General features: G+C 42.6%; 1 protein-coding gene across 2 annotated transcripts in view; it reads left to right on the forward strand.

Moving 5' to 3' along the window:
• The window catches only part of FBXL4 (F-box and leucine rich repeat protein 4), a 41,735-nt gene extending 27,225 nt beyond the window's left edge, over positions 1–14,510 (forward strand). For both annotated transcript variants that reach the window (XM_010222394.2, XM_088534649.1), the window contains 3 exons: positions 5,948–6,019; positions 7,261–7,573; positions 14,218–14,510. In XM_010222394.2, the coding sequence (XP_010220696.1) occupies positions 5,948–6,019; positions 7,261–7,573; positions 14,218–14,381 (549 nt within the window). In that variant the 3' untranslated portion in view covers positions 14,382–14,510. The remainder of the gene's footprint in view (positions 1–5,947; positions 6,020–7,260; positions 7,574–14,217) is intronic.
• The last annotated feature ends 715 nt before the right edge of the window (positions 14,511–15,225 follow it).

Raw genomic sequence — 15,225 nt, forward strand, 5'->3', positions numbered from 1 at the left:
GTGTGGACAGCTCTGTGTTGAGCTACATGGGCATCTTGGGCCAAAGAAACTACCTGGCAAAGAGGAGGTGACCTCCTCTCCTAATCTCTTCCTCCTCGTGAAATGGAAAAAAACTGAATGGCTTTAATATAAAAAGTGATTTTGCTGCCGTCGAGTTCTGATCTGGCATACAATTCCCTGCCATTCGCAGCTTGTAGCTCACTGCTAAAGTGCAATGCACAGAAGAATGAAAATAGGTGAAGCCAAAGGACGGCGAACAAGCAGAGTAGCCACACAGCCCTTTAGATCCCAGTTTAATTTACAGGAACAGAATGTTATGCCTTTAGTGTGTCACTGAATGCTCGTTTCCTATCCTAAGATTTGTTCTAAGATACTAAGGATAAGTGTTTATCCTTAGGAAACAAAATTATAGTAGTCTAAAAAAGAAAACTGAAATGACGACTGTCCAAATACTCTTCTCTTTAACCACTTAAGCTAATGAGATTATATGGCTAAGTACGAAAATTATCTCTTAAATCTCTAAACCTCTCAAATTCTGTCCTGTTGGATTTTTAACATTGTTTCAGAGTATTGTAATATGAACAAGTGCATAACTTTGAAATGATCTTGATACTCTAAATATCAAAATTTGTATGGCTTGGAAAAAAAGGCTAGAAACATAATTTTCTTGCTTGAGCAGATTTAGATTTGAATCTTTTTTCAAAGATTATCGCATCTTTTGTTTCTATGTTATTAACATGGTACTTTGTTCTTTCTATTAGAAGAATTTCCTCTTGAGAATTTTGTAGGTTGATTGTAGGTTGTACTTAGATGCTAAGGCACAATATCTTGGAATTCATAATGTAAATTGTTACTACCTTCTAAATATTGATTAGCCTGTTGCACCTTTCAAAATGAAAGGTTTATAGAAGTCACTTGGCGCTTGCTATTCTAATACAATAATTTAAAAGTAATCAGTTAAAAGGCCAGAATTTTGGAATCTTGTAGCATAGGTGACAACCCTGATTTTGTCCCCCCTGTGTCAGATTGCGGTGCAGGTGGCAGGAGCCCCTCGTTTCACACACACTTGGGCCGTATCAGACGTGCCCTGGGCCTCACTCGTGGGCTGCCACTGAACTGGGCTGCTCGCGCAGGGCTCCCCGGGACGCCCTTGTAGCAGAGCTTGCACAGGGTTTCCTCTGCCTTTTTTGGCAGCTTGTAAGTTTTTAGCCCCAAAACCACTGAACTTGAAAACATCAAAAAGCAAACCTCTGAAGCTCTGTATTTCTGAGGACAGCCTTTTCTTCTCCAGACCCTCATCACTAGACCACAGAATCCCCCCTACATATAAGAGGCTCGCAGGGTGAGACGTGGGGCATGGCAGGAAAACAGCGGCCGCCGTCGGGCGAGCGAGCGAGCGCATCCCGAGGGATATGAAGGGGCTCCGGGAAGGCCTGCGCTCCGTGTGCTGAGGCCAGGCCTGTGGACAGCGGTGCTCTGCTGGCCCTCACTGCTAGCCATACGTCGATGCTGTTGCTAGTCACTTAATATTTTGCTGTGCTAACCATCTTCATTATGCCATTTTTCTATCTGTCGCCTTTGATTAATTTGATTGACTTTGAGGATGGCGGCATTGATGGAAACGTAACTGTCCGGAAGAGGCAGCAAGAATGCTCACATAAGAAGATTTCTGTCAGCTGCTCAATCTTGTAGATGAAGCAGCTGAATTAGCATGGCAATTTTTCCTGTAAGAATTCAGGGTAGGAGCATGGATGCAGAGACTTCATGTACACTGTTGAAATACCCAGAGATCCCACGTCATGGATGTTGGGTTTTTTTTGTTTGTTTTGTTTTTGAACCCTGTTGCAGTTTATCCTAGTTTATAATCCTGCCTGACTCATCCTTCACACTGGATGTATGATCTGTCTGTGTCCAGCTGGCATGTATTTTTAAGCCTTTGTCTGTATTCCCTCTGACACATGGATTTTTATTGGGAAAACTGTTTTAACTACTCATTGAATCACTACCATTGCCCTTCTCAGAAAAGCATCGTTGGTGAATAGCAGGCTATGGCTCTAGTTAAGTAAACCAGAGCTTTCTGGAGAGGAGACTTGAACTGCTGGTGTGAAGTTGGGCATAAACTGGCAATTGCTCATCTGTCAATCCAGAAAGCTGAGTCTTGAGTCCAGCAGTTAGGTTGTCCTCTAAAAACTTCCAAGTACACTTTGGTTCAGATTACTTGGCCTCAGTAAATAATCTGTGTGAACAGTAAGTAAATGATACTGTTTCTCTTGATTCGCCAAGAGCTTGTTTGTTTGTTTGTTTGTTTTCTTTAAACAAATATTTGTTTCCTTCTTCTCCACCTCCCCATTGACTCGGCAGTCAGCTTTCTGCTCCCACATGGGGTTCTCCCAGTATATGTGCATGCTCAGCGTGATGAAATTTGGGTTAGTTGTGTTTACTTGACAGATCTTGGGGGAATATTTGGATTTCTCAGCTGATGGGATGCTCTGAGGGACTTGGCACTGGGACTATGGATGTGATTGAGCTGAGCCACAGCTCACAGCCACAGCTGGATAGTGGCCACAGCTTGGCCTGTGTTTGTCCAGGTCTCCTTCCCAGTCTGTTGTATCCCATTCAAACAGTCTTCTAAGAGATGGCACATTGGCCGTGTGAGGTGCTGATTTACACGCTTGGTTTCAAGTCCTTCCAAAAGTCCTTTAATGTTTTACCTGTTTGTCTCACTAAAAGTCCTTTGTTTATTGTGGAACATCAGCTGGTGTTATAAATGTATGTTATCCAGCATAATTGGCTGTAAAGACTCTAATTCTAACCTGAAAGGAAATATTTTAAGCAATGTTTTAATGTAGACAGATTTGGAGAGCAAAATGAAAATGCTAACCAGAAACATGGGTAAATCTTGTGATAGAACCTGTTATTAAATATTACAACCTCATAATCTTCATACGCGGCTCACAGTCAAGACTCCCAAAGATGCATTTCTTTTTTTTTTTTTTTTTTTTTTTTTTGGAGGAGAGATAAGTCACTGAATTGGGGAGAGAAGAAATTGTGATCTTTAGGAAGAGTCACATTAATTCTTTGATATCATGGGAAAAAAAGCACAATATTCTCGTTGTGGTGAGCCTGCAAATATAGGTGTGTTATCTGATATCTGCCTGTGCCCACTGTTATATAACTGCTTTACTGTAAACAGAGACAGCAGAGTTTTGGGGGGATGGAATAGGGAGGGCTAGAGATGAGGTCATCATTTGGAAATGTGTGGAAAAAGTGTAATTTTGGTTATTCTTGCCTTTAATGCTATTTTGAGGAGGTGAAGGAAATAAAGGATTTTTTTCTAGTCTAGCCTAAATTTTTGATGGAAAAATAAAAAGAAATTAAATCTTGGCTCATTCAGATTTATTTTGGACAACTGCGTGGTAATCTGGAGAAAAGGAACTCTGTGATAGTATACATAGCAAACAAGCAACCATAGAATCACAGAATGCTTAAGGTTGCTCTAGAGGTCGTCTAGTCCAACCCCCCTGCACACGCAGGGTCACCTAGAGCACGTGGCACAGGACTGCATCCAAGCGGGTTTGGAAGATCTCCAGAGAAGGAGACTCCACAACCTCTCTGGGCAGCCTGTTCCAGTGCTCTGTCACCCTCACTGTTAAGAAATTTTTCCTTAAGTTCCCCTAATTTAAAGAAAAAAGAAAGAAAAAAGCAGTTTTTGGTCAGACAGTTGTAAATGCTCTTTTGTCAACACCTGGTTCACTGAGAAGTTTGAATAAATAATTACAGGATAAGAAGCTTTCTGAAAGATTTAGGCTCTCGCAACCTTTTGGTAAAGGAATGTAAGAATTCCCACACCTATATCAGACTCTGTTCTGAGAAAGCAGTGGAAAAACAGTCTGTGTTAAAGCAATTTTCAATTTTTCAGTATTAAAAGGAAGTTTATATATTAAAAAAACAGGGTCATCCTTAATCCTATATATATATGTATATATTTTAAGTTTATTAACCTCCATCCATCCTGGCAAGTGTACCGAAATACAGCAGTGCTGCTGCTGCTGTGATCCTGCAGGCCCGTGTTTAAGCTCTGCCCTGCAGACCATGACTGAGACACAGGGAGGGGTGGGTGCGTCCGAGTGATTCCCGGAGGAGCCGCCTGAATGCCTGCAGAATCCCATCCAGAACTGTGTGCCGTCTTTGGAGACTGCTGCTTTTCCCCTTTCTTAAAGCTCTAATATTTAGGGTGGGTTGAAAAGGGTCTGGGGCATTTTACTTATAACCTGGGTGCTTGGATGGGTTCTAAAGCTTTCACTGAGTAGAGTGTGTGTCCCGTTTCATTCAGGTTTAATGCTCAAAATGGAAGTGTTAGCTTAATAAGTTCTTTAGTTAAAGCTTATCGTATAGGTGAATATATTTACTCATTTACTAGATTTAAAGTGCTATTTAGTATTACCTCTTTAGTAATGACTTTTTAAAGCTTTTTGTGTAAAAACATAAATGGAGCAAAGCAAGCAAGCTGTGGCCTTTTAAGACCTGTGTAAAGATACACATGAGGAAGTCTTATTCACATCCTCTACTTTTAGGCTGCCTTTGGGAAATCAAATGTCAGAAAGCAAAGTTGGAAACTGGGCTTTCATATAAGTTTACGTGCTGGTTATTTCTGATTGCTCTCTGGAGATATGTGTATTAGATGCCTAAAGAAAAGAGCCCCCGGGTGCTCCGCGCCATGTCCCGGTTGTGTCTCCACGAGCGCCTCGGCGTGAGGGAGCCGGAGGGGCTTCTCGCTGCCGCAGCAAACGGCCGCGCTCCTGCTGGATTTCACTAGGCTGTAACGAGCTGAGGAAATGAAGGAGAAGTGTTTGCTGTAAACTTTCCAAAAACAAGTAAACAAAGGACTAAATTTTCATGAATTACACATGCACACAAATATTGCTGACTAATGTTCCTCTAGGGCTTCCACTTATTAGCAGTAGATTACTTTATCCCTGGTATATAGCTTTTGTTTGTTTCCTGAGAGAAGCTGTTGTATATCTTGTAGACATCCACAGATCTTATTGTTAATGTTTTGTGGAACTCCAGTTTCCAGGTTCATACAGATTTTGAAATCCTAAGTAGTAGATGTATTGAGGATAATACACAGTTATTTGTAATTTGAATCCCAGATGGTTAAGTTCTTCCTTTTGTACCAAGTATATTTCAAAATATAAACAAAATATGGCTACAGGGAAGGCAGCAGGTCCCTTCTAAGTCTTAGAAACACTTTTTTTTTTTTAAGTGAAATTTCCCTTGTCATATGAAAATAGAACGGAGTAGCCATATACTTAATGTTTTATATGGTGCGTTTGATGTTCCAGTATAATTCCAGACTCACTCGGTAATGTGCCGCCCTTTCCGAAAGGAATGGCCGCGTTAAATGGCAAAACCACGGCTGTCAGGACCACCCTGTGCGAGTTTCCCCCTGCAAGCCGGTGGTGACGGGCGGTCGGCGCTTGTCAGCGCCCCGTCACCGCGCAGGCTCCGTCGCCACCGGGGTCGCCGGCCGAGGCCTGGCGCCGCGCGGCTCTGTTGACACTGCCGTTGGGCTGCAGCTGAGCGGGGCCATCCGCGCCTCTCCTGGTGCCACCAGCCCTGCGGGGCTTTGGTGCGGCCGGGCTTGTTGTCATGCTTTTTCTTGCAGCTTTGCTAGGGAGGTGAACCCACAGATCGTGGGTGTGTAGCTGCCTTCGTGACACTGAAAAGCAGCGTTCCAAGTGAGTTGCGTAAAGGACTAATGATTCCTGTGACTCTGAGGCAATCAGTGGTTAGAGCACTTAGGGATTCATTAAGTAGCATTTTTCGTGTCTGTAGCTGGATTCTGAGCTGTATTTCAGGAAAAGTGGTGCCAACTTTAATGTCTAATTGGCCTCTTCCTTGTTTTTCTTTCCATATTTCCTTCTGACGTGTTCCCCTATGGCAGCAAACAGCACTGCTCAGTATCCTGAATTTCTGTTCAGAGCTTCAGCACCTCAGTCTGGGTAGCTGCGTCATGGTGAGTACCTAGACCACTCTGTGTGTGTGTGTGTGTGTGTGTGTGTGTTGGGGTGTGTAGACACACACTTGCTTTAGAGCTCAGTCTGGAGCTAGGTTACCCAAAGGCCTGTTAACTCTTAGACTGATACTGCATCAGAAAGTACACTGATTTTGTGTAGACGTGGCTTAGTTTCCTACTAATTTAGCAGGGTTAAAATTTAGCTTGTAGGTTTTCCTTTGTTCTTGATCTCCAGTCTCTTCCTAAAATCTGAGGATGTCTTTATGCATCTGTTGACTTTTCTTTCTAAAACTGCTCATCAGGACTTATTTTTATTCAAGCCAAATCATCATTCCTAGCAGGCCACCATTTGAGTGTGATCCTACAGCAATAAAAATGAGAGATGTTTTCTGCAAGAGTCGTTTCAGTCATAAACTTCCTGAGGGCACGTGTGGATTTAAACAAGGAGAGCAGAGAAGTAAGGGCTCACGGTTCCCGCGCTGCATCGCCTGCGTTGCCAGAGATGTGTGTGGTAGGGTTCTTGTTTGCTCCTGCCTCTAGTGATAGACACACTGGCCCTAACTAACCAGGGGGGCTTACTGAATTTCCTAAAAGTGGAGGAAATGACAAAGCAGAAGTGGCCCAGCCCTCCCTATCTCTCCTCAGGGGCAGAGGACGGGAGCAATGTGACTTCATCTTTCTAACAGTCCTAGTCTTCCTGTGTTTTTTTTTTTTTTTTGATGGTGCATTTCGTTCCCCACTGCCTATTTAAATGGCACGTTGGTTCAGCCCCCTCGGCTTGCCCAAAGTTAAGTAGCAATGCTTGTGAAAGGAGATGTAGCAATGGGTCGACCTAGAACAGAAACATGTGCCACCTCTAAAGCGCATATGCTTGTGGTTGCAGTGCCTATTGCCATAAAACAATCATATTTTGAAAGAAAAGTAACTGTTCAGAAAAAAATGGTGTTTTGGAGGAGAAAAAGAAAAAATAAAAAAGAAGCTTTTTCCCTTCTATTTCCACTCGTCCTCTTATTAAATGAATTTGAAAGCATCTGAGTTCAGTGTTGATAGAAAATGTATTTTGCTTTTGTCTTTTATAAAAGCAGACCTTGTTGTAATCTGTAAGGCAAAATTTTCAGCTGTTTGGAAACGACAAATGCTTCAGACAGATCTGTAGGTGTGTTAGCAGGCTTGTTCCTATAACACTTATATGTGTCTCAGAAAAGATGATATACGTAACAAAGTGTTTGTTTTCCTTGCAGATTGAAGACTATGATCTTATAGCAAGCATGATGGGAGCAAAATGCAAAAAGCTTCGCAGCCTGGATTTGTGGAGATGTAAAAACATAACTGAAAATGGAATAGCAGAACTGGCCTCAGGCTGCCAGCTTTTGGAGGAACTTGATCTTGGCTGGTGCCCTACGTTACAGAGCAGTACAGGCTGTTTCACCAACCTTGCACGTAAACTCCCAAACTTGCAGAAACTCTTTCTTACAGCCAACAGGTCTGTGTGTGACACAGACATCGAAGAACTTGCTGCAAACTGTACTCATTTACGGCAACTGGATATACTGGGTAAGAAGTACGGAATATTTCTTGGAACTATTGGAATGTTTCTTACTATGTCTGAAAAGCCTTATAGTTAAAAGGGAGTCTGTGAGATAAAACTGCCTTCCAGACTTTTTTTTTTTGAATAAATTTTTCTTTAAAACATGTCTCAGCATAGAAAGAAGATGAGGAAATAGTGTTCACTACTGTGAGTTCCTGACTTAGAATCCAATGAATTTATTTCAACATATCATTTGACAGTGTAGTATTAATTGCTTAAACTGAGAATTTAGTATGATTTTTTTCTAATAATTTTATCTTTATAATCACTAGAATTTTTTGACTCAGATGCATTTTGCTAACCTTTGCTATGAGATTTCTTTTCCTTGTTTCTACTTTAGTTGATTGTTGCCTTTTGGTGTGGAGTGTGACAAAGTACAGTGCGAGTAAGAAATTCCTATTTTTGCATAATACAGATAGGTAATGGTATTAAATTTCTTTGTCCTTTTTACAGGAAGTGAATTGTCTCATGAAAGAGGAAAAAAAAGCAATTAAGAAAAAGATCTTAAATGGACTTTCCCCTAGAATGGGAGGAAAGCAAGGAGAAGCAAGGGATGGGTTGGGAGGAAGCAGACCTTAAATTCTAATCCGCTGCCCCCTAGTTACTAATATTTTATATTAAAAAAAACAAATGTCTTAGACTTATAAATAGGGACTTTGAGAAATGTAGCTTAGCTCAATATTGCTTGTGTTCTTTCTGTAATGAAAGATTTTTTTTTTCTTTTAAAAATAATGTAGAATTGCAGCAGTAGCCTGCAAACTGATGCAGAGGAAGTTTCTGCACTTTTGTGAGTTATTTTTATTGGCTTAATTGAAAGAGGAGTATTTTAAAAGAAGAAAGGTGTACTGCACCTTTCTAACATTCAGTAATTTTAACGAAAACACTACATTTAGGTTGAGTGAGACACTGCAAAGAACTGACAATCCTCAGCTTGAATAATTTTCCAAGTGTGTGTAAGGTTATCATAATTTCTCATTACAAAAGCTTTACCATATGGCTTCAGATTGTCATTCCAACACAGCTAGTACATAGTCTTCTACCATGAGGAATGGTTTTCCTCCTCTGTGAATAAGAACATCACCTTCTGACCATTGGGAAGGATGAGCAGATGAAAACTAACTCCACCTAGTACAAATTGTTCAAGCTTGATGTATGTGTGTGCAGGTGGTAATGTGCTTTGCTTATCTTTAAGGAAATCTGTTTTGTAGGTAGTTTGAGGGCACATTTGCCTAGTCAGACCTGACAGGTTTTCAGAAGGCAGAGTGACTGAAGTGTTTGAAAAACACGTATGTTCTCTTGATCACCCACTTCCATGCATTTCTGTTACAATGGCCTTGTGTCTGCCTACGAACTGGCCTGACCTTTGACTGTGCCAGAGAGGCCGTGCAGTGAATAGCAGGGCTCTGTCAAGCCCACAGACAGGCTCTGCTGCTGTTGCTTTTCTGCCAGCACGGCGGGCTTGCTGCCACACACTTCCTTTCATGTTTGGATACAGTTAACATCTTGCTGGCACTTCTGTGGAAGAACAGTACCTGAATCACAGAATCACAGAATGGCTGAGGCTGGAAGGGTCCTCCAGAGATCATCTAGTCCAACGCCCCTGCTCCAGCAGGGACACCCTGAGCACGTGGCACAGGGTGGCATCCAGGTGGGTTTGGAAGATCTCCAGAGAAGGAGACTCCACAACCTCCCAGGGCAGCCTGTTCCAGGGCTCTGTCACCTTCACTGTCAAGAAGTTGTTCTTCACATGGAGTGGGAGCATGCAAAAGGAATTTGTTCATCACCAGTATTCCTGGGGACTTACCATACCAGTATTCCTCAAGGCTTACCAGTATTCCTAGGTGAAATGGATTTTCCTAGAAAGACTGAAGCCGTTGAGATCTGAGGTCAGTTGTCAGTTTTGCAGGACTAACCTTGAAGAGTGGGCCTTCTCTCTGATGTGGGTCCAGGAGAGGTGCTCTCATCATATCCTTGTTGGCTCCTGAGTGATAAAATGCCTGAGTTGCAAAGGGTGTAGAAATACTGGGGAATTTGGAGGAAGTAAAACTGGCAGCTTCTGCTTGCTGCTAGGTTAACTGTGCAATGTGAGGGAACCTCTCTTGCTTCAACAAAACAGCTAAAGTTTGAAGTTTTTTGCTGTGTACTGGGCCTCAGTGTAAGGGAGGATCCAAATGTCTTGCCTTGCAACCTGGTCACTGGAGCTGACGGTGCAAAGCTAGTTTTTCTGTACAGTTGGTAGAAATGGTTGGGAGCCTGAAGGGGCTGTTACTGTTTGCCATAGGAAAAGCGCACAAGCTACCAGCAGCTATTGGGAATGAATGAGGAATGAGTCATCCTAACCCCTTTCCCTAAAAGTCATGTCTGCCTCTGTCCCACACAGAGTAGTTAAAAAGCAGATACCCCCGCCAGGCGGGAGTATATTAATTCTGCAGTGCTTACAAAAACACCTCCCACACCTTCCTGAGCTGCCGAAGACCCAACTATCCCCTTGCCAGCTTCAGAACCTTCAGCTTTCTCTTGAGAACATCAACATGCTGTTAGCCAGTTTGAAGAGGACAATCTGCAACACATTACAATTCAGAATTTGAGCAGTGTGCAGTTTGAACAAAATAATAGGATTAAAAGGCTAGTCTGGCAGATCTAGGGGAAGAAAGGAAAAGCAAAGGACTTTGGGGGACTAGTGTTGTTATGTCGTGGTCTTCATTATTTCAGGTTGGTTCCATGTGTGGGTTCTTTCTGTACAGATGTTGGGAGTTTTCGTAGATACATGCTCTGAGGAAAATTTATTTTGAGTGTGTGTTTACATGAAATTACCAGAGGTGCATCTTTTTACTTGAATATTCTTATTAAGTTGTATTTGGTACGCAGCAATATCCTTTGCCCTAGGAATTGGGGCTGTAGGAATAATTTGGAGGTGGTATTTTGAGGACAATCATGCGCAGGTCTGCCTGACAGTTCTAGAGCTGGTTGCATGTAGGGTTGCATGCAAAGGAAATAATTTACAGCTAATAAACAAAATTGTTCCAGTAAATCACTGCTCAGAAGTGCCCTTTTGAAGTCAGTACCCGTATTTTTCTACGGAGCAAATTGAACAACAAAAAAGGCAGATTTTATTGCACTAGTATGCTGAGAAGGGAGTAATTAGTCCAAGCTGAAAAAAAATAGAGTAGATAAAGTCCAAACCCTTCCGCAGTGTAGGCAAATGTTTTGTATGTAAAAGGATGCCTTTCAAAGACAAAGGAACAAATGCTATATTATTTACTCTTCTACCATACTTTGTATGTGCTTTTAAGAAATATATACATATATATATATATATGTATCACTAACTGAACACTGCATAAATAAAGGTAAGTCTGTGGAGGGTGATTGCTATTCAGTGGTTTGAGTAACCAAACCCTAAACAGATTGCTGCTCTTTTTAACTTAGGAAAAGTTCTTTATCAACATACGATTTTAAGTCTGAGGAGGGAAAAAAATACCAGGTACAAAAAGCACGTAATTTAGGATGGCATGTCTCACTTGGTGAAAAATTCGTTAAAAACCTTAGTCTTAGATGAAAGGGTGGGAGAACTGTCAAAGTTCAGGCAGGAAGAAGTGAAGGCCATCCCACACACACAGTCTGCTGCGGAGCATCCAGGATTAGAGACGCGCTGGCTCTTGGATGTAAAGCTGTGCGGGGTGACGGCGGCTGGCTTGAAGGAGGGCCCTGATGCAGCCGCAGTGCCAAGGTCTGGCGTGCTGCATGCTCAGCCTTCCAGCGGGAATGCCGGAGCGGATCGTGCTGGTGGGATTGCAGCACTGCAGTAAAACCGGAGTGAGCCAAAGGGAATCACTCGAGTGCATCGTACAGGCACTGTGTGTGCCAGGCACTATCGTATCGGCTGGCAACAGTGTTGTGGCAACAGTGAATGTTCAATGCTAAGATAGTCTTAAAAAACCCAATAATAACGCCGGGCCTTGATTATCTCCACAGAGATGAGCTAAATTTGGGGAATATGGTAAGAAAGAAATGCTTTTAGGTGATCTAAATGATACCTCAGAGCAACTAATCCAAGAACCCACTACAGAAGAGATGAAGACAACCACCCCTAGAAACCACTTTGCTTCAATAGATGAGCACAGGAAACTATGAAAAATAGAGACATCCTTCTGGAAGTGACTCCTATTTAAAGGTGGAAAATAGCAGAATGATCTTTGGAAGTGAAACAAAATTGCAGCGAGGCAGAATAAAATATTAAGAAACCACAGGCAAATGGTAAATGCTAAAACTGTATTTCAGGTGTTAGATGCAAGAGGTTTGTAGAAGAGCTGCTGAGTCTGGTAGGTGGTCGAAGTGTGAAGGAGCCCTTGGTTATGAGGAGGCCACTGCAGGGGAACTGCTGCCCAGCTGTGAGGGTTCCTTGCAGGGGGATCAGATGGGCTGCCATGTCTAAGCCATTCCTTCCAGATTAGCCTGCAAAGCTGTCCTAAACTGGAATGCCAATATAGGAAGCTTTTGAACAAATCAATACATGGAACAATAAAAAATTGTTAGGACTAAATGGTATTCATGCAGGAGGCTAAACAAACTCAGATACGAGGCTGCTGAAGTCTTACCTCTGGTGTGTGAGTCGTCACTTGAAGGAGCCTCGGCACGGGAGGAATGAAGGGTGGCAAATGTGACACAGGCTTTTGTAAGGAGCACAGGGATTATCCTAGAAGCTGTGAAACAAAATTGTCTCGTGCAAGCTGCCTGCAACCATAAGAAAGAATAAACTGGTGTATGTAAAGAGTGTGGTATTTGGAAGGAGAGCTCCATCCCTGTGAAGATAATTTTGCCTCTCAAGTCTTTTAAAATTCCTTGGAGTAATTGATGAAGATGGCAAAAACAATCCGTATAGGATTAGATTTTCGAAAGCTTTTACCAGGGTCTCCTGGAAAAGCTGCTTTTGAAAGAACTTGGCTCTCTTCTCCTGGGTTATAATGAGTGTTTCAAAGCCAGAGAACAAGGGGTAAGGATATGTTGTCTGTTTTCACAGTGAAGCCAGTTTACTAGTGTGTTCACCAGGGATTTGCCCGGGGGTGGGTGCAGTGTGATGTGTTTGTGTGTAATCCGGGCAAAGGAATGAGTAGCGGCGTAACAGAGGGTGCTGCTGAGGGCAGGTGCAGAGGATGGAGAGATCTAAGGCTGAAGATCTCAACGCCAAAGAACTGCAAAGTGCTGCTGCAACACTGAGTAGCCCAGCGATAAAACGCAGCAGACGGCCTCTTGTCTTGATAAAAGCAAAGTCATCACGTGGGGCAAAAATGACATTAGGGATGTGAGGGGAATGGCTTTATAGTAGCTGTTATTTTGCATCCTGGAGATGTTGCAGAACGTTTTGGGTTTTTTTTTTGAAAACATAGCGTATTGCTCAGCAGTGCAAATAAACTGTTAGGATGTCTTAAGAAAGAGGTGACACAACTGCATTTGTGTCCAGTATAGTTCTGGTTATCCCCTTTCCAAAGTATTAAATTAGAAAGTGCAGAGACCGGGCGACAAGGATTATCAGAGAGAGAGAAGAGTTTGGAAAAGGGACAAGAGGTGGCTGCAAACTCTTAATTGGTGTGAGGAAAGTGAATTGGGAATGATCTCTTGCTTCTCCTTTATGAAATCAGAATTAAAGGGCAGTCAAATTAATGGGTGAATCTAAGACTTTTATTTATTCGTTTTCAAACACATCATAAGATTAAAATGTGGCACGCATGTGAAGGTGCCACAAATATGAACATGTTCAGAAAGGTCACAGGCATTCGTGGAGTGTCACTTAGGAAATGCCCTGGAGGGATCATTTCTGGCAGCTGAGAGGACGTGAGGGGAGCCCTTCATGAACACCCTGTTTCTCTGCTCTTTCTGCATGTGCTGTCGGGCCTGGCCAAAGGCAAAGCACGGGCCTAGGTGGCTCTGGGAGCGAGATCCAATTCAAGACTAAGATGCATAAACTGAAGGGTCTGCCTGTGGTGATTCTGCTTTCTGACTGACCGCCCTGCTCGAAGTAACTCCCTCTGGCAAGACTCAGGAGCTGGGTCACCGTTTCAGTGGACTTAGCAAACAGCACGAAGTGCCCCCGTGCAGTTCGTGCAGCAGGGCCTCTGCCAGCTCCTGCTGCGCGTGCGGCAGCGCCGGCCCGGCCTCCGCTCGGCTGCAGCAGGAGGGCTCCCTCGGCGCGCAGGCAGCGCCGCGAGAGAGGAGCCCCTCGTCCCGGAGGAGCCCCCCGTCCCGGAGGAGCCCCCTGTCCCGGAGGAGCCCCTCGTCCCGGAGGAGCCCTGCGGCTCCCCGTGCTCGGGCTCCGCTGCTGCAGCTCGACCCTCCCCTCGAAGTTATGAAGCTGCTTCTCCCACGTGGAAACCGAGGGGGATTAGTTAAGCAGCTGGGTTAGGGAAACCCAGCAGGCTCTGTAAAGGCAAGGTCCTGAGAAAAGCTTTTAGTTTGAGATCTAACTGAAATGATTGAAAGAAAATACAGGTTATGCTAGCATATGTATACTTTTTTTTTTATGCAATATTAGCAACTTTGGTGGGGGGGAAGAAAACGGAGGCTATTTTCATCAACTTTAAAAGTTATTTTCTCTCTCTCTCTTTTTGAACAGGCACGAGGATGGTAAGCCCTGCATCTTTAAGAAAATTGCTGGAGTCTTGTAAAGATCTTTCTTTACTCGACGTGTCCTTCTGTTCACAGATTGATAATAGAGTTGTCCTAGAACTGAATGCCAACTTTCCTAATGTGTTCATAAAGAAGAGTTTCACCCAGTGACTCACTACATATGCTGCAAAGGAATTCGTTTGACAGAGTTGTTTCCTGTGAATTTGTGCTGACTTTTTTTTAAAGAAGAACATAAATCCCCTGTGAGATAGTGGAAAGTATTAATTATCTGCACAAAATGGGTAAAAATATATTTAAATATATTATGCATTTCCTAAAGAGTTGATATTGTACTTACTAATTGTTTCACTCCGTGTTAATTGGTGGCATTGCATGTTTTTAAATAGTAGCCATATGTGTGACTTTAATGAGAGGAGAACTAAAAATGTATTCTTACATGCCCCTTTGGGTATTCTAGACAAACTATCCAGATAAAATCAAAAGTTAAATATTTAGCAGTAAAAAAAAAAGTTGATTGCTTCCATTTATTTATTTATGTGTGCCTGTGCACACGCACAAATATACACATACATACACAAATACATTTATACACTGTAGCATTTTAATTTTGCCTGCAGTGTAAGATCTTACTACTGTTCTCTAATTAACTCTTTGAAAAAACAACAACAACAACAACAAAAAAAACCCCAAAACAATGTAAGCTAGTATAAGAATGGAGTGAAAAGACCTTTTTTTTTTCTTTTTCATTTTGTTGGCTATGGCTTACATCTAATATGTTTTTCTCCCTTCCTCCACCTGCAATAGATGTAGTGATAATTTACAGTCCAGCCTAAGCAACCCAACAGATAAATGCAGGAACCTTCCACCTGAACTTATAGCAGAAACGAGAGAGAGAATTACCAGCTGCTGCTTGGTATTCGATAGAAAGTTTGAGCCAGGCAGTCAGTGTCATAACTGATAATTTGTAGAAAACTCCAAAACCATTTTCTTTGCA

Source organism: Tinamus guttatus, unplaced genomic scaffold, assembly GCF_059628265.1.
Source record: "Tinamus guttatus ecotype Peru unplaced genomic scaffold, ASM5962826v1 Tinamus_guttatus_pri_ptg000036l, whole genome shotgun sequence".
Taxonomy (NCBI): Eukaryota; Metazoa; Chordata; class Aves; order Tinamiformes; family Tinamidae; genus Tinamus; species Tinamus guttatus.